Source organism: Balaenoptera physalus (assembly GCF_965194825.1).
Source record: "Balaenoptera physalus genome assembly, chromosome: 18".
Taxonomy (NCBI): domain Eukaryota; kingdom Metazoa; phylum Chordata; class Mammalia; order Artiodactyla; family Balaenopteridae; genus Balaenoptera; species Balaenoptera physalus.
Window position 1 is genome coordinate 72786322 of NC_138899.1, and position 24912 is coordinate 72811233.

Below are 24912 nucleotides of genomic sequence, written 5' to 3' on the forward strand. Positions count from 1 at the left end.
TTTCATACCTTAGCTGCCAGAAACAAAATGTATTTACTTTACAATGGTTATTACAGCCAAAGCCACCATATATCCCGGATTGTTCCAGGATGGTGTTAATTTTTAATATTGTCTCTTTCAGTCCATGCATCTTGAATTTTAGTTCAGAAAATAGGATCTCTCTATCACACTCCTGAGTGTGAAACAGTGGAGAGTACTGTGGTGATCAACCAACTGGCGCTCACCAGTTCCTGGAACTTAGAACTTAATTCTGGATGCTTTTCTGTTGTTTCAGTAGACTGCTCCTTTCCCTGGGGAGCTGAAAGCTCCTAGGGAGGCCATCCCTTTCCTGTGGCAACAGGGCATGAACCTGGGCAGTAGCCTGTCCTTCTCAGGAGGCCTAGTTTATACTACTGTTCATAAATCAATCTGAGTTTTAAGAGGTGCTTTTTTTTGAAGAAGAAGAGATTTCTAAAGTTATGTAGAGGCAACAAAGCTTTCTAAGAATATTTTTGGCAGGCTGATAAAGAAGGATTAAAAAAAAGGAAAAGATACAGGCCCTGGGAGAGTGGTGTTAGCCGTTGGGACACCAGCCAGATATTGGTGCTCACGAATTGGGGGAGACAATGGTCTTTACTGTTACTGTTCAAAATGCTGTTCACGGTCTCTTATCGTCAACTAAAATAATTTCACTTTCAAGGTCTAGGCCAGTGGATGGTGGGGTGGGGGAGGGCTTTTGCAGAAGGCCTGCCTTCCATGCGGGCGGCCCAGGGAAGTGTCCAGTGTCCCACCCGGTGGGCCTCTGACCCCAGGGCGAAGGGCACCGGGAGGCGTGGGGGGGGGCGGGGAGGCAGGGGGGAGGGGGGCGGAGGTCGCGTTGCCCAGGTTTTCCCGGCTGTCAGTCTCCCAGCGTCCCCAGCTTTCCAGGTAGGGACGACCCCTCCCACGCAGCGCAGTTCGGGAGGGTGGGAAGGAGGGGCTGGGCTCCGAGCGCCCGCCCCTCCATCTATCACATGGCCGGAGAGCCACAAAAACAACAGCTTTGGCCAAGACCGTGACTTCAGGAAGGGGAACGCAGTATTCTCGCAGCCAGCCCCCACCCCATGGAGGAGAGTTTTCTTGAATCCTTTGGGAGGCTGAGCCTCCGGCAGCAGCAGCAGCCGCCTCGGCCGCCCGCTCCGCCGCCCCCGCGTGGGACACCTCCGCGCCGCCACAGCTTTCGGAAACACCTCTACCTCCTGCGAGGCCTCCCGGGCTCGGGGAAAACTACGCTGGCCAGGTAATGACGCGTCCGGGCGCCGCGCGGACCCGGCCGAGCGAGCCCCCTGCCCGGCCCCGGCCCGAGCCTGCCGGGGGGAAGCCGGGCCACCCGGTGCCGGCCGGGCCGCGGGCTCGAGACGCGGGTGGCCCGTCCCGTTGGTTTCCATGCTGCACCCTCGCAGGAGGACGGCTGTCGGCACTGCGCCTGGCGCGAGCCCCAGATGGCACCGGCCCCCGCGCGGCCCCTGCGCCAGCCGGGCGGGTAGCCTTCGCCCCCAGCCTCGCAGCGCGGGGTCGGCGGCCCGCGGGCAGTCTTCTTCAGGAAAGCCCGATGGCGACTGCAGAGGAAACCGCCGGGCCGCCCGCTGGTACGCAGGCACTCGCCCACGGTGCGGCAACAGGCGTTTTAAACCTGAGCGGAGAAGCGGGGGCCCAGGGGCAGGGGCTGGGACCCGGGCGCGCGGCCGCGTAGAAAATCTGGCGGAGGGAGGCAGCCCTGCGTGTGCTTTGGCGGCTGCGAAGGCGCACAGGTGCCCGGGGGAGGGGGTTGCGCGGCCGCTGGAGGCCGTCATTGACACAGCTTCGCAACGGGAGCCCAAATTGGTTTACTCGCGAGGTGCGCCAGCGGCCCCCGTATCGGGTCAGCGCGAATTGCACGGCCTCGTTGCTGCGCCCACGTTGCTAGGCCCGCCGCTCCAGCCTCAGCTCCCTCCACTCTGTCCTGCGCCTGATGTTCCTGCAGCGCTGAACTGTTTCTCTCCTTGCCTTTGCTGGCGCTGGCCCGCCTGCCTGGTTTGCCTGCCCGGCTTGCCCTCTACCGCCCTCTCTCCTACTGATTCCACCAGCCCTTTACGACTCGGGCTTATTATCCTCGCCCTCTGGGCTCCACCGCTTCCTGTTTACACCTCTGTGGCTGCGCTTGGTTTTGCACATGGTTTTGTTTATCCTTGTGTAAGTTTCTTGAAGGTAGGGGCCGTATTTTACCCTGCAAAGCACAGTGTCTTGCAGTAGCATGTGTTCAATAGAAGTGGTCCCTTGCCCTCAAAGAGCTTTCCGTCTCACCAGAGAGGTAAGGCTAGCTGTAGAACCATGGGACTGGCCATCGAACTGTGGAACCAAAGAAGAAGAATCAAGGTGGTAGCACACATTGAGAAGCGGATTTGAATGGTACACAAAGACCGTGGGAGGAGGGTCTGGGTCCTTTAGGGTCAGGGAACTGTGACAGCCCTGGTGTTGTGCTGCCAGTTTTAGTTAGGATTCCTGATTGATTTGTGGAGTAGAAGCCTTTAGCAAAACAATATTGCTACATTTTCACAGATTCAAGAGATGGGCGACTTCCAAAGGGCCATCGGTACCCTTTTCTAAGAAACACACACATTTCAATAGGCCTTTTCTCTGTCTGGGTAGAGAATGGGGGAGCCTGCCTAGAACCCAGCAGAACGTGGTTATTTTATGATACAGTCATGGTGGGTGCATCTGTTACCAACAAGGTATCTTCTGAAATCAAATCCCGATCAGTTTTACTTTGGCTTTGCTGATCTGTGGCCTATCACACACTGTGTCCGAGAAGGCAGTAAACATCTTTGGCCAGATTTTGTTTATAACTAAAGAAGGGAAGTAATATGGTGAGTGGAAGGTGCACAGAACTGAACAGCAGAAGCCGTGGGTTTTGGACCTCACTTTCCTCATCTCTAAAGCGAGTGGATTGGCCTGGGTAGTCTTTAAGGTCCCTTCTGGCTCTAACATTCTACACTTTTAGGATTTTAATTCCTGGTTGACATTTGGCTAAGCGGAAGACACCGGATGAGAGTCCAGCTTATTAAAGAACATCTCTCTAGGGACGACTGGCGTGAGCACTGCCCTGGGAGTCTGAAGATTGTGCCTTTAGATCCTCTTCATCACAAAATAGTTGGTGACTTTGGGCAATCACCTGCCTTTTCTTTTTACTTTCCTTTACATGTGAATACTGAGAAGGAATTAGATGATTTACTGAAGATCTTTCTAGCTCTTAACTTCTAGTTGTCAGACTTAAAAATGTTTTGTTAATAATTGCTAGGTAAGGAGCTCTGACCTTTGAGTCAATTTATGGCTTCTTTTTTTTTTTTTTTCTTTGCCTGTGCCCCACGGCTTGTGGGATCTTAGTTCCCCGACCAGGGATTGAATCCGCACCCCCTGCCCTGGAAGTGCAGAGTCTTAACCACTGGACTGCCAGGGAGGTCCAAGCTCTGCCACTGACTAGCTATGATCTCAACTCCTCTGCACCTCAGTTTCCTTCCCTTTTAAATAGGGCTATCTGCTCTGTCTACTTCAGAGGACTCTTGTGAGGATTAAATGTGTATGAGAGAACTTGTTAAACTTTAAAGTGCTGTATAAATTTTAAGAGGCATTAGTTACTGCCGAAGATGTTGATCAGCAGAGATAATCTTCAAGGTGTTCTTAGGGAGAAGTCTGGCTCTGAAGTGAAGGAGGTAGCTGGGAGTTGACATTGTGAGTTCTCTCGATAGGCTGGGCATTGGCAGTTCTGAGAGCACAGGACTTTGGCCCTGCTTTGGGGTGGGTTGTGCATTTACATGGAAATCAGGAAAGTAGGCAAGGACAGTCCACAGCTCAGCGAGGAGAGAGGTCTGCAGGGAGGATGCAAGGTGTAGTGGATGTGACAGGCCATGTGCCTCAAGGAGCTGCCTTCCCCACTTTTTTGTTGGGGGTTTAGGTTGGGGAGAGAAGGAGAATGGCAAATTGTTAAAAAATACATGTGTAAGAAAATAGTAAAACTGTAAGCCTATCTTATGTATTGTTGGATTCTGGGAAATTCATATTTTCATTATTCTATGTATTTTCCAAATTTTCTATAATGAACATGTATTTCTTAGATCAGAAGAATAAAACTTTTTTTTCTTTAAAACTTGGAGATCGTTTTTACAAATGCGGGTTCAGCTTTTTTCTGCTTAACTTTTGTTTCTCATTTGATTAAAGAATTAAAAATGTTTTTGAAATTAGGATATATCTGGTCTTCCAAATCAATGTTAGATTTCTATGCTTTTCACCTATATGTTTTCATAGTTTGCAGGGACTGGAATGTGGAAACCATCTATTTAAATTCTTTGGACAGGTTAAAAAAAAAACAGTTGGAGTTGTAGCTGGTTTAAAGTTTTTAAGTACATCAGAGTACTAAAAATTTAGCTTGTCCCTTATATGTGTTTTGTCACCTCTGTTTCATTTAAAAAGCATTTCAAAAATAGGTTTTTACCATTGACCTGTAAGTCCTGCTTCCAGGAATTCGTCCTAAGACAATAACTGGACAAGTGCATGAGGATAGAGGGATGTTCAGCAGAGTTTTTGATGTGATAGAAAAAAATATGAAAAACAAAAAATGTGAGCCAACTTAAGTGTACAAAAATAGAGGATTGGCTTATAAGTCATGAGTCATTAGTGAGAACATAGATGTACATTTGACTACAAATAAATACACAAAAATCCCATTTTCTGTTCAAAGAAATGTGTAAAAAGATATTGTTCACAGTGTCAACGCAAGTTAGTGTGCCGAACGCACAGTGAGGCCAAACTGAAACGTCGGAGTTTGGAACAGAGAAAGGTTTATTGGAAGGCCATGCAAGGAAAAGAGGTGGCTCATGCCCTAAAAAGCCCTGAGCTTCCGGAAGGGCTTCGGCAATGCACTTTTAAAAGCCAGGTGGAGGGGGCGGGTCGCAGGGTATGTGATTAGCTTGTGCACGGTTCTCTGATTGGCTGATGGTGAGGTAGCAGGGTGGTATCACAGGGATTAACATTATCAGTCCTTAGGCTCCAGGAGGCCTGGAGCTGTGTGTTTATGGTCATCAAGTAGTTAACATCTTCCGTTTGTTGGAGAGGGGAGTTTTTTACATCTGCAAGACAACTCAGGAAATGTGCGTCAAATACTATTATCTAGATACTTCAGAGAGGAGCCAAAGCAGAGGATATGGGGGAAGGCCTGTCCCGGGCATGCCCCCATGGGGTCCTGCTAGGTTACAATAGTTGTTGATTTTTAGGCAGTGGGATGGAATATAGACTTTTGCCCCTGAGTTATTTTCTCATTTTTTCCACAACAAATACATATTACTTGTTAACTTTTTAAAGGTGAAAATAACTTTTTAAGTTAGCTGCAAATAGTTTTATTCAGTAACTTGGCTCGATAGACCTAGGTTGTGTGATGGAGCACTTATTAAATAACCAAGTAAATATGTCATTTTCTATATAAAAAGGCTTTCCTAGGTTTATTCTCGATTGGACATACTAGGAAGCTTTTTTAATCTGTAAGGAGACTGATTTTAATTATTTGGTGCTATTAATTAATTTAATATTTTATTAATTTTTATTAATTAGCATATGAACTAGCATAGGGCACTTAATTGAACACTTCAGGTTCTTTTTCATTAAAATGAAGCTAATATTCCATTAGTAAGTTTATTGTGAGGATTTAAGGTACTGTGGTCAACAAGGATCCTATGATTATGAATGTGAAAGCACCGATGAATGTGTGGGCCATATAAATACCAACTATTGTTAATTTTTCACTAGTCAACAATAGTAGTATTTACTGAGTACTTATAAGACTGTTAGCACTTGCTTAGTAAGGTATATACAAAATAAGGTTAAGAGAAGGAGCCTACACAAGACCAACAAATGGAAGACAATAACCAGTACACTGCTGTAGGTAAGTAAAGTCTCATGGGGAATAGCCTGTTCTTTGCTGGTGGTGTTCAAGGCCAGGGGAGTTGAGCATGGTTAGGAAGATAGGATAATTAGGGAAGAGCTAGTCTCCTCCATGTGGAGATGGTTCTTGAACTGGCCTTGAAGACCAGGAGGATGTGACTGAACAAAGGAAGAGGATTACCATCATGAATGAGATGGAGATGGGAAAGAGCTGGATGTTCTAGGCTCATGAGGAGCATGGTTTGACTGCAGTGGGTTGTTCATATTAGTGAGTGTGTTGGTTAGGTAAACCCAGGGCCAGATCATGGAGAATGTTAAAATCTGGATAAAGGAGTACAGGGTTGAGAGAAGAAACAGGATTCCAATCCTAAGACCCTTTCACTCTCAGCACGTGATCCAGAACTATTTCTTTTTCCACAGCTGAACTGATAAACTCACTTGGATCTGCACCTGTTCTATCCTCTGACTTCAGTGAAAACATCTGTGGACGTCTGTTTACCTCTGTGCTTTCTTCTGTGCGTGTGTGGACATTTTAACTGCTTTTAAGTGTCCGATTAATTGGTATTAATTACATGATGTGCGACCATCACCACTATCTTTTTAAAAAATTTTTTATCACCACAAACAGAAACTCTGTACCCATTAAGCAATAACTCCTCATCCTCCCGCCCTCCCCTCAGCCCCTGGTAACCTCTGATCTACTTTCTGTCTCCATGTATTTGCCTACTCTAGATACCTCATATAAGTGGAATCATACAGTATTTGTCCTTTCGTGTCTGGCTTATTTCACTTAGCTTAATGTTTTCAGGCTTCATCCATGTTGTAGCATGTGTCAGAACCTCATTACTTCATGGCTGAATAGCATTCCCTCGCATGGATATACCACTAAATTGTCCTTTTGAAATGAAATGAAATGAAATGGCAATAGTATAGTCTTTATTTTTCTTAATGACGTTATTTGAAAAATTAAAAGTTGTCAACCTTAAGTCAGTCCCCGGAATTTTTTTGAATCTTTACGTATCAAAGCAAAGTCTGGGGACCACACTCTAGGACATATGTCCTTTGCAATGTGCTAGTTTGTTTTGGCACCATCAAAAATGGTTTGTAACATGGATTTGGAAGGTTCAAAGGATGTTCACTGACAGCTGTCTTTTCTCCTCATTCTTATCTCTGGACGACATGGAATTTTCCATCAAAAGAAATACCTTTTCATTATTTCTTGGCATTACAGCTTTCCAAGGAGGTGAAAGGATGCTTTCCTGATGTGATGCAATGATGGGACAGAGATGGGGACAAAGGTATACTTCACAAACAAACACAATTTTTAAAAAAATACGGGAAACAGTGAGAAGAGGGGATTAGTTAACTAAGTAGTGAGTAATTAGACCCCCAAAGTGTACTCACTCCACAGTGCTCTAAGCCAGCAGGCCTGGACCATGGTGTTTTTAATTATGAGGCTAAGGCTCTCATAAATAAAAGCAAGGTCAAAATAGGAAATTGGCAGTATTCCAAGTCTGTGTATATGAAAATAGAGTATCAGGCAGGTGACATCTCAGAGTTTTAGCCACTTAGGTCTACTTGGAGAAGCTACTTTTTATATTTTTAGTAATTTTCCTAAGGTGGGTCCTGAATCTCTTCTCCCCATCGCTGAGAATCCTTGCAGTGCCTCTCTTTGGAGGCTGGGATGAGTGAGTACTATATGTGCTTCCTATGTTCACAGAGAGTAAGAACACACTGTGCAGTGTGTGTTCGCAATCACTTACTAGAAAGGTAACACAGGAGAATCCCCACCACCCACAGTCCTGGAGCTGTCGGGGTAGTGGAAGAAGACCCTGCTGAATTGGGCAATACAGTGTCGCAGATGTGGTTATGATTGAGAAGCAGTAAGAATAGAGGAAGAAATGAAAGGGGAAGAATGTGCTCATAGGAAGATCTCAGGAAATGAACAAGAAGTTCCCACAGAGTTCATCTAGTCCAAGCTCAAGACACTAAACTCTGAGAAGTTATATACCTTTTTTAAGTATAGTTGATTTACAATGTTGTGTAATTTCTGTGCAGCAAAGTGACTCAGTTATACATATATATATACACACACATATATATATATATATATATTCTTTTTCATATTCTTTTCCATTATGGTTTGTCACAGAATATTGAATATGGTTGCCTGTGCTATACAGTATGACCTTTTTGTTTATCCTTCCTATATATAATAGTTTGCCTCTGCTAATCCTAAACTCCCATTCCTTCCCTCCCCTCCCCCCCTCCCCCTTGGCAACCACAAGTCTGTTCTCTATATCTGTGAGTCTGGTTTTGTTTTGTAGATACGTTGATTTGTATTGTATTTTAGATTCCACATATAAGTGATATCACTTGGTATTGGTCTTTCTCTTTCTGACTTACTTTGCTTAGTATGATAATCTCTAGTTGTATCCATATTGCTGCAAATGACATTATTTCAAGAAGTTGTATATCTTGATCAAGTTCATAGCGATGAATTCTCCTTATTTCTAATCAGAGCTTTTTCTTCTGCACCAAAGGAAGAGGCTAGTGGGAGTAAGGTGGTAAAAGTATAATGAGGTTGGTTTCGATCTACTGTTCATGAAAAAACAGGTAAAGGCCCTATTAAGCGGGCTTAGTTTACCTGGATTTCAACTGTCAGGGTAAGGAAGCCACATGTTATTATTTGTCAGTATTGGTGATATGTTTCTTCTAATATAAAAGAAAATTACCAAGGAATTAATCTTATTTATTTATTTTATTTTCGGCTGCATTTTGAGTCTCCGTTGCTGCACGTGGGCTTTCTCTAGTTGTGGTGAGCTGGGGCTACTCTTCATTGCAGTGTGTGGGCTTCTCATTGCGGTGGCTTCTCTTGTTGTGGAGCATGGGCTCTAGGCACACGGGCTTCAGTAGTTGTGGCTGGCGGGCTCTAGAGCGCAGGCTCAGTAGTTGTGGCGCATGGGCTTAGTTGCTCTGCGGCATGTGGGATCTTCCCGGACCAGGGCTCAAACCCGTGTCCCCTGCATTAGCAGGCGGATTCTCAACCAGTGCGCCACCAGGGAAGCCCCAATTTTCTTTATTAATGTGGTACCATTGAGGGCCATGGGAAGAGATGAGATTTGGATTTCTAAATAAGTATTCATATTTATCCTGACTATCATGTGTTGGGGAGAGATAGCCAACACTGACCTCCCAGAGTTATCTCATGTTTCTTCCTCATTCGCTCACATGACAGGATATTTATAACATAACCCAACTTAGTGCCCTGGTTACTTCTTGGCATTTTGACGAGCTCTTCCCTATATAATGGCAACCGTTCTAGGCCCATTCGGACTCTAGAGGAACCCAATATGAAATTATTATCATTCCAAGTTACCTAAAGATAGCTAGGCACTTCCGGCATCAGGCGTTGAAGTCATGGCTGCCTTCCTCCGAGCTGTGCCGCGGTCGCCAGGGCCAGATGCATGGGGAAGGGCTCTCCACGAGCTGTGGTGCTGCAGTGGGCAGGATCCTAGGAGGTGGGTGGGAAGCAGGCCACCAGCCTCCAAGGAGAAACCACCCGGCACAGAGACAGAGACATTTCAGATGGTGTACCGGTTTGATGCCATCAGGGTTTTCGGGTACTTGTCTCAGCTGAAGGTGGCACAGACGGCCCTGACGGTGGTGGCCTTGCCGCCTGGCCTCTACTGGTACTCCCAGGGCCTCATGACCTTCAACTCCCTGTGCCTGGCGGGCGGGATCGCTGGCTTTGCCCTGGCCATGTTGTGCTGGATGAGCCATTTCTTCCGGAGGCTGGTGGGCATCCTGTACGTGAACGAGTCAGGCACCATGCTGCGGGTGGCCCACCTGACCTTCTGGGGCCGGCGACAGGAGACATACTGCCCTGTGGCCGACGTGATCCCCATGACGGAAAGCCAGGATCGGCCTCAGGAGCTGTTTGTGCGGATCCAGCAGTACAATGGGAAACAGACCATCTACCTCACCCTGCGCTACGGACACATCCTGGACCGAAAGCGTTTCACACAGGTGTTTGGGATGCTGGACAAGCTCAAGTGAACGGGCAGGAGCCAGGCCTCCTGCAGGAAGCCTGAGGGTGTGGGCGGGCCTGAAGGAGGGGGTCGGGCAGCTGGAGACTTTGCTGGGGCCCCTGGGAACTTGTCTTTTGGGATGAGGAAATTCATGAGGTAGAAGTGAGTAACTGGGTTTAGAAAGAGGCCCTGAGTGCAGATTCTTAACTGCACTTGTGTGTGACATTCAGATAATGGCCAGAAGTTTCTGTTAAGAGCCAGTTCTTGGAGGAAGAGATGCTAAGCTCTCTTGAACAGTTTACACTGTTGTGAAATCAAAGACAGAGAGGTGGGGGGCGGGAGCCAGAAGACTTGGGTCTGTCCGTTTCCAAATCCCTGTCCTGGGGCAGGTTATCAAGTCTCTCAGAACCTTGGTTTTCACTTTTTTTTTTTTTTTTTTAACATGTTTGTTGGCGTGTAGTTGCTTTACAGTGGTGTGTTGGTTTCTGCTTTATAACAAAGTGAATCAGCTATAAAAAAAAAATAGCTAGGCTCTATGAGATTGAGGAAATAGTACGATAAGAGGAAAACTAGTCTCACCTCTGATTGTTCCTTCATAACGCTCTCCGTCGCATTGCAGGCATGGCTTGGGGAGAAGGCTATCTGTTTTGATCAAGGTAAGAGCCTGGGAAAGGGTACGGCAGTAATGGAGACAGAAAAGAAAGCCCAAATTTACTGAGTATTGACTGTATGCAGGCACTATATATGCTAGCTTACTGGATCTTTACAATAATCCTAACATGGAGTGTTTTTATGTTATAAATGAGGACGTTAGGATCAGAGAATCATGCCTTTGTTTCTGAGATTCAGGATTTCATAATGCACAAAGTGGTCTTACCTTACCAGTGATGTTCATGGACAAAAACACCTACATCCACTTTTGACGATTAAGGAGTCCTGTTGAAGTATTGTTTAACTAGGATATTTCAGTGTTCTTTACCCATACTTTCTAAGGTTATGATGAAGAAAAGAGTCTGAAAGGGGCCTTCTCTGCCATCCAGAAAGGCCCTCTGCATGGTAGCACCTCTGCAACCTTCTTTGCCCCTTACTTTGACTTTCTTTTCTTTCTTGAACTTAGCACCACTTGGCATATACATACTTGTTTATTATCTATTTCTTTTATGAGAAGGTAAGCTTCATGAGATGTGATGCAAGCTCCATGAGATCAGGAGCTTTATTCTGTTCAGTCCCTAAAAGAAGGCCTGGCACATAGTAGCCCTAAATATTTGATGGATGTGTTAATGCCAGAAACTTCCTAAGAGTTGGTAGCTCAGAATCAGCATGGGTCTTGAGTAAACAACAAAACCAAAAAGGAGATTATTCACATAAAGAGAAATGTAAAAGAATGCATGAGCTGTTGAAAATAGACAAGAGGGGGAAAAAAAAAGAAAAAGAAAAAAAACTTCTCTTAATTCCGTTCATAAGAAACCCATTCCTGTGTTTTACATGTGAAAATGTTTCATGTGCCATCTCCTTCACCCAATAGTTATCCTAAAGAGGGATTTAAAAATAAGTATCAAAGATACAGCTGTTTTCCCATTTAAACAGCAGTCAAAAAAGAGCCCAAAGTGACAGTTTTCCTGTCTGGCCACTATTCTGTTGTCTGTATCTGATTTATGACATTTTGGGAAAACACAGCTAAAAACAAGTTAGTGCTGAGGTGGGTGTGCTTCTGATTCCTTCTCTTCTTCAGAGCATGGCTGAGTTGAAAACATAAAACATAGAGGAAACCTGTAGCATTGCTGGATTCTCTGGAAGGGTGCTGTTCACATTCAAGATAATGAAAGGAATTTCTCCTAGAAACTGCAGTGGAGTCACACTGGCACATGAGGGCTGTTAGTCTGGTTTTGTATCTCATAAACATGCCCTACTTTGGAGGTGTGAGGAGTGAGGGCAAGAGTGAGCAGTAGGGCAGCCTGGGAACTCTTCACTGGAGTCCCCTTAGCCACTGTGGCTTGGCGGTATCCATGGTGCTGGTGATGGCTGAGCTCCATCTCTCCAAGGGCAGGGCTCAGCCGTGCCATGGTGGTTGGCAGCACCAAGAAGGGCAGGCCACACCGGGCTTCAGGGGAGACTGGCCCAAGATGTTTACAGCCATGTCTCCCTCCCCATTCTCCTCAGGTTGTTGGGTCACTGAATCTGTTTCCTGCCTCCCAGCTTAAAGTCCTTGAGGAGAATTCCAGTAACATCTAGAGGAAGTGCTGGAATCTAAGAATTCTCTCTTCCAGTCCTCTTTGGGGGTAAATCTGAGGTTTGGGTAAAATTCTCAACACGTAAAGATGAGTAAATAGAAATTCTCCTCACACAGTTTGGGACCCTATACAAAGTTTACATAATTAAGACAACAGAGCCTTAACATTCAAGAAACATTCATACAGTTACCAAATATTTATTGATTATCTCTCATGTACCTGACATTCTTCTAGATGCTTAGAATAGAGCAGTGAACAAAAGAAACAAAAACCCCTGCCTTCATGGAACATATATTCTATCAGAGAGAAAATTTTTTTTCTGAAGGAAAGAAGGAAATTTTAAATAACATCTGCTCTGCTCTGTTCTTTCAAAAAACAAACAAAAAGGATTCCATAGCTATCCCACTTGGAGTATATACCCTCAGGAGACATTCTACATATGCACAAGGAGATTGGCACAGTGATGTTCACGAAAAGTTGTTCATGGTAGAGAAAATTGCAAACAACCTCAATGTCACTAGAGAAAAGGATAAATGTGGTTTGTTTATTTTATAGCACTCTATCACAGTGGTTTAGTGTATAGCTCTGAGGCCAGAAGCCTGGGTTTTAATCCAGCTGTACCATTCACTGGTCTTTTTTTTTTTCCCCCGCCAGCTTTATTGAGGTGTAATTAACACATTGTGTAAGTTTAAGGTGTACAATATGTTGATTTGATACATTTCTATATTGAAAAATGGTTACCACCGGACTTAACTGGTGGCCAGTGGTTAAGAATCCGCCTGCCAATACAGGGGACACGGGTTCGAGCCCTGGTCTGGGAAGATCCCACACGCCGCGGAGCAACTAAGCCCGTGCGCCGCAACTACTGACCCTGCGTTCTAGAGCCCGCGAGGCACAACTACGGAAGCCCGCGCACCTAGAGCCCGTGCTCCGCAATAAGAGAAGCCACCGCAATGAGAAGCCTGCGCACTGCAATGAAGAGTAGCCCCCGTTCGCAGCAACTAGAGAAAGCCTGCGCACAGCAATGAAGACCCAACACAGCCAAAAATAAATGAATAAATTAATTTTTAAAAAAAAAGAAAGAAAAATGTTTACCACTGTTGTTAGCCAACGCCTCCACTGTGCCACATAACTACCATTCCTTTTTTGTGATGAGAATATTTAAGATCTACTCTTTTAGCTACTTTCAAGTGTATAATAACAGTATTAACTATAACCACCATGCTGTGCATTAGATCCCCAGAATTTATTCATCTGATAATTGGAAGTTTGTACTCTTTGACCAATATTTCTCCATTTCCCACACCTTCAGCCCCTGGTAACCACCACTATACTCTCTTTCTATGAGTTCAACTTTTTTAGATTCCACATATAAGTGAGATCATACAATATTTGTCTTTCTCTGATTTATTTCACAACATAATGCCATTAAGGTTCATCCATGTTGTCACAAATGGCAGGATTTCCTTCTTTCTCATGGCAGAATAATATTCCGTTGTATATATTTACCACATTTATCCATTTGTCCATTGACAGACACTTAGGTTGTTTTCATATCTTGGCTATTGTGAATACTGGTTCAGTGAACATGGGAGTGCAGATAACTCTTCAAGATCCTGTTTTCATTTCCTTTGGGTATATAACTAAAAGTGGGATTACTGGATTTTATGGTAGTTCTAGTTTTAATTTTTTGAGAAACCTCCATTCTGTTTTCCACAGTGGCTGCACTAATTTACATTCCTTCCAACTGTGCACAAGGGTTTCCTTTTCTCCACGTCCTCATCAACACTTCTAATCTCTTGTCTTCCTGATGATAGCCATTCTAACAGGTGTAAGGTGGTAGCTCATTGTGGTTTTGATTTGTGTTTCCCTGATGATTAGTGATGTTGAGCATCTTTTTATGTACCTGTTTGCCATTTGTATGTCTTCTTTGGAAAAATGTCTATTCAGATCCTCTGCCCATTTTTTAATTGGATTGTTTGTTTTTTGCTAATGAGTTATATGAGTTATTTATATATTTTGGATATTAATCCCTTATCAGATATATGATTTGGAAATATTTTCTTCCGTTTGGTAGATTGCCTTTTTATTCTGTTGATTGTTTCTTTTGCTGTGTAGAAGCTTTTCAGTTTGATGTAGTCGTATTAATTTTTGCTTTTATTGCTTTTGCTTTTGGTGTAATATCCAAAAAATCATTGCCAAGACCAATGTCAAGATTTTCCCCTATGCTTTCTTCTAGGAGTTTTATGGTTCAGGTCTTATGTTTTTGTTTTTGTTTTTTTTTTTTTACAATTTTTATTTATTTATTTATTTATGGCTGTGTTGGGTCCCCGTTTCTGTGCGAGGGCTTTCTCCAGCTGCGGCAAGCGGGGGCCACTCTTCATCGCGGCCTCCTCTCCCGTTGCGGAGCACAGGCTCCAGACGCGCAGGCTCAGCAATTGTGGCTCACGGGCCCAGCTGCTCCGCGGCATGTGGGGTCCTCCCAGACCAGGGCTCGAACCCGCGTCCCCCGCATCGGCAGGCAGACTCTCAACCACTGCGCCACCAGGGAAGCCCCCAGGTCTTATGTTTAAGTCTTTACTCCATTTCAGGTTTTTGTGAGTGGTTTAAGATAGGGGTCCATTTTCATTCTGTCTTAACCATTGCCACATACTGAACTAAAATTTTAGATGGACTGGGGAGTAAAATGTAATAGAACATGGATGAATATTTACATAATCTTGGGTTGGGAAAGACTTGTAAATTTATTATCAAAGACAGAAAGTAGAAAATAAAAGATGGATACATGTGACTAAGAAAACTTCTAATAACTGAGACTTGTATGTTAGAGTTCATTATAAACAAAATTAAAAAGAAATTGATGTACTTAATAAGAATTTTACATATTTAAAAAGAAAGCCATAAACCTCCCAATAAGGAGGTTTTATTAGGACATGAAAATGCAGTTCACAAAAGAATATCTCTAAATGACCAGCACGCATAAGAAAAAGTATTTAAACTTGCTGGTAATCAAAGAAGTTGGGGACAAACTAAATACCTAACCCCACAGAGCATTGGTTAAGTAAATTATGGTACATCCATATGAATAACTATGTCATAATCATTAAAAATAATGGCACAGAGTCATATTTCGTGAGGTAGGAAATAATTGCTGTGGAAATAAGTTTGATGAAAATAAGTTGGTATTTTCTACATTATGTTTCTGTTTTTATGTAACAAAATACCAGATGAGAGAAAAAGAAAAAAGTCTGTCTCCTGGAAAAAGGATCAAAATATTAATAATTATTTTTAAGTGGGGGAATATAGGAATCTCTCCTATTTTGCAGTTTTCTCTTTCAAAATATTTTGCCTTGAATATGTTATTACTTTGCTAATAAGAAAGGAAAAGTAGTATTTTTAAGGTTGGTGTAGACAAAGATACAGGAGCCAGCTTGAAGGGGTACCTGCTGGTCAGATTTGGGGCCATTTGCTCATCATAAAGAATAATGATGGTAAGCATTATTAAAAGGGGACGGGGAAAGAGAGCTCTTCCTTACTAGACCATGCCGCCTAGTAAAGACAGAAGAAATTACATGGGATGATCAGTATTTGCAGTTCCCAATGTAATAACTGATTTGGCAGTGATCGGCAATGAATGTAAAGATCGTTGAGGGAAAGGTTGTTGGGTAACAGGATGTTACGTGGAGTCTCGTGTTTCACACCCCCCGCCCACCAACATTACATAGTATTACAAGGGAAGCAATGCACCTTTACAGTGGCGACATCTAGCTGACAGCACCTTTTAGCCAAGCGGTCAAACTTAGCACGATGGTACAAACGGTCATTATGTGCAATCAGAAGTACACAAACATCACCTCTGTACATTTAAAATGTTTAACCTGGATCTAATTATGAGGAAACAATCATGCAAACCCAGAATGTGGGGCAGTCTCAAGCCAACCGACTAGACTCTTCAAAAAGGGAAACCAAAGAAGACATGAGGACAGTTCTAGATTAAAAGACACCAAAGAGACATAATAACCAAATGTGGTACTTGAACCTATGAAAGATATTATTGGTACCATGAAGGAAATTTTAAAATTTTAAATTAAAAATATCTATTAACATTAGCTATTATAAATAGCTATAATATAAAATTACAATGTAAATTAATACACTTATAATTTATTTATAGTATATATAATATTTGTTATAATTTATAATTATAATAATGTAAATTAATGTTATTTTTAAGATGTGATATAATTATGTAGGAGAATGTTCTTATTCATAGAAGATACTTGACAAAGCATTTAGGAACAAAGTATCATGATGTCTGCAATTTACTTTTAAATGGTACATCAAAAATACATGTGCAAGAGATGTAAAATAAATGAGGCAAAATGTTAACAACTGTAGGTGAAGGGTAAGGAGTGTTCATAGTATTATTCCTTCAACTCATTTCTATAGGTTTGAACCTTTTCTACATGTAAAAGGTTGGGGGGGAAAAGTTCAGGTGGCAATAAAAAGGAGAGGGCAAGTATGGAATAAATGAGACAAGGGACATGGCAGCCCAGTACAGTGTATGGATCTTGTTTAGCTCTTGATTCAAACAAACCAATTATAGTAATATGTTTATGAGAAAATCAGGGAAATCTGAACGCTGATGCAGTATTTGGTGAAATGAAGTATGAAGCAGATGGAACAAAACTGGCCATATGATGATAATTGTTAAAGCTGGACGATGGGTACGTGGGGAATGATTATATTATTCTGCCTACTTTTGCATGTTGGAAAATTTCCATAATAAAAAGTTAGGGGTACAACTCAAAATTACATACTAATGTTGGACTTTTTTTGTCAGCGAGTGGGGAGTAACTAATAGATATCTAAATATATTCCCATGGTTCTCTATTATTAAATAAAAGAATGATGTAAGTTGTGAAATCAAGATTAGAGCCTGAGTTTCTCTCATAGTAGTGCTTTCAAGTGAATTTGGGGGGAGCTGCGGAGGTGAAAATTATGTGGATGTAATTGTCTTTCTATTTTTTTCCCTTTTATTTTCATTCTCTCAATTTCCCTAATGCATGAGGCTCCTGACCACCATAAAGAAAGCTAGAGCTGGGGCATTATCCTCATCACTTCTGAAGCTGATGGAATGGTATTTATTGCTTCCACTTAAGTTTGAGACTCTCAAGATTGTCTATTTAATCAGTTTTTCATTTAGCTAGGAGAGCTTTTATTGTCTTGCATATTCAAGATGTACCATGACTGCCAGTGCTAATTTAACATTCAGGTGAAGATAAAACAAGTTTTCGAAGGAATGATCATTCAGTAAGATCATGAAGACCGCTTTTTCTTCCCCTCCTGTCCCCACATTCCATTAGAGTTGTAAAGGTGAAAAACACTCATATTTTTGCCTTCCTGTTTGTTAGGAGGACCATGTAGGCTACAGTGGAAAACATGAGTAGATAAGGCTATGTCTATGAAAAGAAAAACTCAACTCTGAAAATGGCAAAACAAAACCTATAAGTGGCAGACTTAATAGGAAAACAAATGAAACCAGATTTAGAAGGGATATCAAAAAAAAAGTCCTGGAACTAATATCCAGAGTTGCTTAACATAGTACACAAAAGATAAAGAAAATAAGTTACACAATATTATTTAAACTCTGAATGAAGCTTTCATGATTTAGACTAGATAATATTGATGAAAATAATTTAAAAACTGTAAAGCATTTACAAATATAAAATACACACACCTGAAAATGCAGTTAGTGTTGCCCTTAGATTTTCTTCTAAGGTGTCTTTATAATAATTGTTCTCATTGGAGGTTAAAGTTTGGATCTATGATTTGGGCTTTTCAGTTTGAGTGTCTTTAAAATCAAAAAGACATTTACAAGGAAACTATGCAAATTTGTTTCATCAGATCTTTATACTTTTCTTTCATGTCAGTTTCTGTATCTGTGGTAGATTTAAAATGGCCACATTTTCTTCACCACCTCTCCCATTATGTACACACTCCAGTGTACTTTACTATGATGGCATGTAAACAGTCTTAGTTGGAAAATTTGACTTCGTTTGTTTTTATTATTAATAAAATAACATACCTTACATTTGTAAAGTGCCTTACCTCTTGGAAAATGTTTTCACATACCTCATCTCATTTGAGCCTTATCAGAAGCTCTGTTTAATAGGTAGTGATTATTATACAAGTTTTCAGTCAGGAAAACAGAAGCTTAGAGAGAGAGATCACATGACTGATTAGTGGAAGAGTCAAGAATTGAACCCAAGTGTTTCAACTGTTTCAACCCAAGCGCTTCGTTATCTGTGGTTTCAGTGCCTTGCGTTCTTTCCTGATTAAAGAGAATTCTTGATGGAGAAGAACAAACAGAGTTGAATAGTTCTGTTTTCTCTTTACATTTCCTGCCCTTGTCACCCTCCAACATTTTTTTCCTCCAACTTTTAAATATCTTTTTATTCTGAGCATGGCCATTTTGTTATGTACTCTATTTGCCTGGTGAATTTGTTTGATGTTAGAATGATGCTGGTGAGTGCTGCAGGGAGAAGAGAAATAAACATACATTCATTGTGTCAGGTGCTGCGTGAGGCGCTTTCCCAAGTTATTAAGTCATCATCCTAACTTAGTGAGATAGGTGACATTATGCATAGTTTTTACAGATGAGGAAAAGAGGCTCAGAGATTTAGCCAGTTACCTATCTAGCATAATAGCCATCTTCTCCCCAGAAAAGTCTGAATAAGGATTTCAAGTGGGAACATCTTCTCTGTGAAGTTTATTTTGTGCAGAACTTAATACAGTTTTTTGGGTTTTTTTGCTTTAAAGGGGGAACTCCATGATGGTTTTTCTTTATTCTGTGATATTTTCATATCTAGAGAGAGTGATAGAGGTTTAGGAAGGCATGGGGAATGTTGGAATCTGCCTCTTTTCTTCTGCTGTGGCTTTAAAATTCGGTTTAGGTCACTGCTAAAATGTTACCTAATAGAGGTAGCACACACATCACATCACTTTAATCTACATTTCATACCTCAGCAAGAACCATTATCTCAGATGGGTCCTTATGGAGAACAGATCTCCAAGGCGAGGGGACCCAGGACAGGTGAGGGGATGCAGGAAGGGGCTGCAGCATGAGGGTGTGGGCAGTGGTGCATCACAGAGGAATGGCAGTAAGGGCTGTGCCCACAAGGAATGACTCTTGTCACACCCGCAGCGTAGCCTCCAAGGTTCATCTGGAGTCACTCCTGGTTGCTGCAGAAGTCAGTGGTGGTGACCAGCACTTCCTAGTTTCAAGAGCTGGGCACCACACACAGTCCCGTCAGCCCTCTCCTTCCCCCTACGAAAGTGATACCTTCTAGAGAGAGTAAGCATCTCTTGTTTTTGAGATTCAACAACTCAAACCTGGTGGTCTCATAAACTGCTAAATGTTGGAGATGGAAGGAAATGATTTATATTGTGAAAATGCATGGTCATAAAATAATCTCTTATTTCCCCACTTTCCAGACAATTGCAACACGACTTTCCCAGGGCCCTGATTTTCAGCACGGATGATTTTTTCTTCAGGGAAGATGGTGCCTATGAGTTCAATCCTGACTTCCTGGAGGAAGCTCATGAATGGAACCAGAAAAGAGGTGACAAATTCCTTTCCACACCCCTGGGAAATCCTATTGTGCACATAGATTGTAGTTACTGCAAAATGAAAAAGCTTTATGGAAGGAGCTTAATCTAAAGTTCTGCCATTTGTTCCCCCAAACAGAATGCCAGAGTGTAACCTCCCTAGATTCCAGGAAAAAGAAAATTATTGATAGTGGGTTCTGAAATAGGTGGTATTAAAGTTGTGTAATGAGCACATCCTGTAATAAAAATAACAAAATATGGAGTACGCTCACCCTTCTCTGATTGTTGCTTGTTGTTCACTGTTATATAACATTGTGTTGCAGCAAGAAAAGCAATGAGGAATGGCATATCCCCCATTATTATTGATAATACCAACCTCCACGCCTGGGAAATGAAGCCCTATGCAGTCATGGTAGGAAGAAGTATCATTGTGAATTTTCAGTTATGGACATTTTGTGAGAAAGTTGAAACATTTGTTCTTTCTTCTTTTTCTGATCTTCCACGATCTCATATTCATTAATAGTTGTTCTCTCAGGGAGCAGGTAAAGAGGTTTTAGTGTTTCTCTGCTGTTCAATGGCTGAAATTTACTGAGATGCTAATACCACCGCAGGGTACATTTTTAAAATAGTCCTTGGTCTGAATTCTTGACAGCGTTTCTGTCTTGATTGTTTTCCTAAGGGAAGGCATACATAGGAGCATCCGCTGAAACCTGCCAAGAAATGTTGGACTAGATGGTGCTACCAGCGGAGTTGTAGATGTTGTTCGTAGCACACTCCTATCTTTGCCACGCTGGGGACTTCAGTACTATGTAGTGCTGCTGCATGGAAGTTCTCGGGCAATGAAATTCTTAGTTTAAAAACAGATTAACACTGTAACCCGATTAAGATATTAGAATACAAATGTAAATACACATATAAAGGTAACAGCTCAGCTGTCTACTGTCAGAACAACGGATGAATAAAGCAATATGCACATTTTTCTTTATTTTTGAAATATGTCTGATCTGTTTTAAGACATATTTCATCTTTTGTGCTAATAAGTTTTCATTCCTTACTGAGTGCAGAAAATAGAAAAGATCCAGAAACATACAGGGGCAGGATGAAGACAGCTGAGTATTCTCCCTACTTGGCTAATTGTAAAGTGAATATCTCTATAACTGGGCTCATGGCAGTCTATTTTTAAGCCTCTTTTTACATTTCGGGCAAAGTAGCTTACATACAGGTGTGCTTTTCTCTAACTGTACTTTCATCAGTTTTATTTAGGCCCAGACTGTGGGACTTTGGTGAATGTAGGAAAAATTAGCATCAACTTTGTGGTTACTTCAGTTCACGGATCGAGCATCCACTTGGGAGAGAAATGAATAGGGACATGAAGAGTCACGTTAATTAAGGCACAACTCAGAACCAAGAGTCGGGTTAACTGAGAGTGGCTTAAGGGAAGTCATTTTACTTTTTATTTTCTATTTTCTAATTTCTAGACATGCATAATCTTTTCCAGACATCCACAGCTATTAGTAAGACCCAGAAATTAAATATTTTCCACCTATGATATCTGATATCCTTCCCAAATTAGAACTGTCCATCTAAAGAATGAAGAGGAAAGCTGCTTACTTAGTTCTTTTCATTCTGTATTTTATAACACAATAAAAAAATAGTGATAATAGAAAGTTCAGTTTGAGATAAAAAAAGTAGTGGTCAATTTATGAATGTAAACGATGTTTGATGTTTCTAATGGAAATGGGAATAATTTTCTAAACTCAAGGAAATGGGGCACAGTGAATTGAGCCAAACTATATTGCATAGCAGGGAGAGCTACTTTTGGAGGGAAGAATATGTAAAGGATGTGGAAACCACTTTTGTTTCCCAAGCTCTGTGCCTATGGCACTCTCACTTTCTAAACCAAGGTATGAGGAATAGCCCAAGGCATTTGACAGCAGTGAGTCTATGATAGTCACATAAGGGACTTTGAGAAGCCATTGGAGTTCATTCCTCATTCCTGTGGACAGGGCATTTGAAACTAGTTCAGCTATCTATTTTTTAAATGTTCAAAACAAAGAACCTTTGTAATTTTCCATCATGGTAAATAGAATTATTCACAGTTTATCATTGGGAACCATAATACAATCTGAGAGTGGCTGAGTATGGAAATGTGCCAACTGTTTTTGTTAACATAAACTAAGGCATTGGATTACTGGTTAAACAAAAGGAATTTAGAAAAGATTTGTAGTAAATGTTAAATGGCAGCATAAACATTCTCAAACATACATACCATGTCTTCAATGTTTTATGTACTTTTGAAAAATCAGGCACTTGAAAATAACTATGAAGTTATATTCCGAGAACCTGACACTCGCTGGAAATTCAACGTTCAAGAGTTAGCAAGGTACTTCTTTGTTTTTCTAGTTCCTCATTATGTATCCTGCTATTTTCAGGTATTTCAGACCGAACAAAAGAATCTTTTCAGGCTGGAAATGGACATGGTAGTTTTCAGGCCAGAAATGGTAATTCTTGGAAATTGATAACTTTGGAATTATTAATGTGAAAGACTTTAGTTTGGGGTCAGTTTTCTAATATAATGCTAAATGCTAAATCTTGGCTTGGACTTGGTCCTTCAAAAGGACACATTTAACATTCTGCTAAAATGCTTCATTAATGAACATTTAAAAGCACTTTCCTCTGCATGGGATTGCACTTGTGAGTGATGTTTTTGCACTTAGGCTAAACAAAGATCTTTAGATGTTGAACAGTCTGTGGTTCATTTATGGTCTAGATGCTGCTTCTAGTTTGTAAAGCAGTAAATGTCCAAATAATACTAACTTGTTGACTGAATGCATGGGTTCTGATATTCACTGTCTGTGCTATTTGATAATGTCAGTGATTTAAAGTAACCAGTGAGATCAGAATTTACTTTTTAGGAATAAGTCTAGTTCATCTTATGGTTATAAGCAGACAGTGTTTCCAAAGGGATCTGTGGACCACCCCCATCAGAATCACCTGAGTGGTTGTTAAAGTCCTAGTTCATGGACCCCATTCCATAGATGGAATCTCTGGTAATTACATTTCAAACTATATCCCCAATTGATTCTCATGCCCACTAGAATTGAACAATATTGGTTTTGTAAGGATCTAGTATCTAGGACTGACATAATTGATTATAGATATATGCATGACAGATTGGCAAATACATAATAAAAGGATCTCACGGTGCTTTTTTATGTTTTGAAGCACAGAATTGAGATTTCCAGAAACAAAGCATTTTTGAAGCTTTAGCTCTTTGCTAGCCTCAGGGTAGTTTGGGAGTGTGCAGGGCAGCATGAAAAGCAGGAGTTGAGCCTGAAAGATGACTGCTTAACACGATGTTTTGCTTTTGTCTGAGTTCCATCCTGAGAATAGGGAGTGCATATCTATGTAATAATATAGGACTTGTAAAATACAAGAATTTATATCATTTTGATATGCTGCCTTAACGAACCAGTTGCATTTTTTTTTTCCCCCATGCAGAAGAAACATTCATGGAGTCCCAAGAGAGAAAATACACCGAATGAAAGAACGGTATGAACATGATGTTACCTTTTACAGTGTGCTGCATGCCGAAAAACCAAGCAGAGCGAACAGAAACCAGGACAGGAACAATGCGTCTCCTTCCGGCGGTGCAGGGTACTGGAACCCCTACGCAGAGTTCCCAAACCGGAGGGCGCATGGCGGCTTCACTAATGAGAGCTCCTTTAACAGAAGGGGTGGTTGTCACCATGGGTATTAGAGGTCTCTCTTACAGGCATTCAGAATTTTCCTAAATCAGTTTTTACTTCAATTTTTGGTATTTATTCTTCGTTCAGTTGTAGTCAGAGCTCTAATTCCAGTGTAAATAGTCAAACCTGCAAGTTTTTGAGCAGAAGTCATTACATTCCTCTTCAACAAGCATTTGTTAAAGTGATCCTATATGCATGGTCTGATGCTGAGAATTCTGCCGATTTGATTAAACAAAGTCCCTTTCTCTAGACAAAGAATTACTTTAAAACTGAAACCTGAGAACATACTGAAGAACATGATCAGCCACATAGGCTCATTAATGAACTAAAGTGTTTATAACATAAAGCTTCAGAACCACTTTCTCTGAAGCAATCTATTTTTTCAGGAAATTCATCTCCATCAGGAAAGTTGGAAAGGTTGGGGAGAAGTAGGAGGCAGGAAAAATTTTAGTGCCATTGCTACTTTGATCATCCATGTATCCAAAAATGTGAGATGTGTGGCTAAAATGATGATATTGATTTTCCTTTAAAATGAATATGCCAGAAAGTACACACCTAAGGGAATATTGTCCTTCAAAGCAGACACCTTGGGAAATTATTCCTTTATTTTAGCAATGTATCATTGTTAGAAGTGTCTGTTAAAATCTTTCTTAATAGCTATACAAGCTACTTAGGAAAATCAGTATCATTATTTAAAGTCATATCTTGTGTTTTAACTACCACTTTATTGAACAGGGTTAAACCTGAATAACTTTTGGCTGTTGAGCTAATAGTGTAAATAAAATAAGCCTGCCTTTATAAAACACTAATTTTTAAGAGGAATAATTAAGCAGTTTTTAAAATTATGCCTATAAACATGTGTCTAATCAGTTGGCAGCTCCAAAGTTTTGGGAGTACAAGGAATGAAGCATCCCAGGCTGTAGATTATATTGAGTTATGGAAAAGTCATGCTCGCCTTAAGAGCAATCTCAGTGTTTTATGTGGTATTAAGACGAAGTTCTACCACAACTCTTACACTAATAGTGAATTTATGAATCCAAATTAAATCTTAAAAGGTTGGAATCAGATTAATTTGGTGTGAGACCACAGATAAGACCATGTAGGATGTATGCTTTATTTCTTGTTGGCCAACAGCTTCTTTCTAATGTTTTGTGAAGTACTATTTTAAGTGTTCTATATAATGGTGCTTTTATGGTTATTTAAAATTACATATGGTATTGTTTTATATGGATTTGTCATTGAATCTAATATTTTTTTTGGTTTAAGAATATAAAAAACTTAATTACAGAAATTCCATAGAATTCTACCATATTGAGAACCAATTTTTCTATATTATAACCTTATTTACCAGTCTTCTTTAAT

At 41.2% G+C, this 24912-nt stretch overlaps 1 protein-coding gene and 1 pseudogene across 5 annotated transcripts; both read left to right on the forward strand.

Moving 5' to 3' along the window:
* Window positions 1–851: 851 nt before the first annotated feature.
* On the forward strand, window positions 852–24775 carry N4BP2L1 (NEDD4 binding protein 2 like 1). 4 transcript variants are annotated; one of them, XM_082435757.1, is made up of 6 exons: window positions 1172–1258; window positions 7160–7226; window positions 19688–19815; window positions 20125–20213; window positions 22108–22184; window positions 23303–24775. In XM_082435757.1, the coding sequence occupies exons 2-6, from the start codon at window positions 7201–7203 to the stop codon at window positions 23559–23561; spliced, it is 579 nt and encodes a 192-aa protein (XP_082291883.1). In that variant the 5' UTR covers window positions 1172–1258; window positions 7160–7200; the 3' UTR covers window positions 23562–24775. The 4 variants fall into 4 exon arrangements, with proteins under 4 accessions (XP_082291885.1, XP_082291884.1, XP_082291882.1 ...); XM_082435758.1 differs by lacking the exons at window positions 7160–7226; window positions 22108–22184 and adding an exon at window positions 22234–22302 and having other exon boundaries at window positions 855–1258; window positions 23303–23399; XM_082435756.1 differs by lacking the exon at window positions 7160–7226 and having other exon boundaries at window positions 859–1258.
* LOC309647861 (transmembrane protein 186 pseudogene) lies at window positions 7233–10571 on the forward strand (annotated as a pseudogene). Its single transcript has one exon. The product of its transcript is annotated as a transmembrane protein 186 pseudogene (transcript).
* Window positions 24776–24912: the final 137 nt, after the last annotated feature.

What these genes read in the sequence shown, in the direction of transcription:
- N4BP2L1 (XM_082435756.1), top strand. Translation starts at nt 1,083, where the DNA reads ATGGAGGAGAGTTTTCTTGAATCCTTTGGGAGGCTGAGCCTCCGGCAG. An exon ending in GGGAAAACTACGCTGGCCAG is followed by an intron (nt 1,259 to 19,687) that starts GTAATGACGCGT and finishes CCCACTTTCCAG; the next exon opens with ACAATTGCAACACGACTTTC. An exon ending in TGAAGCCCTATGCAGTCATG is followed by an intron (nt 20,214 to 22,107) that starts GTAGGAAGAAGT and finishes TTGAAAAATCAG; the next exon opens with GCACTTGAAAATAACTATGA.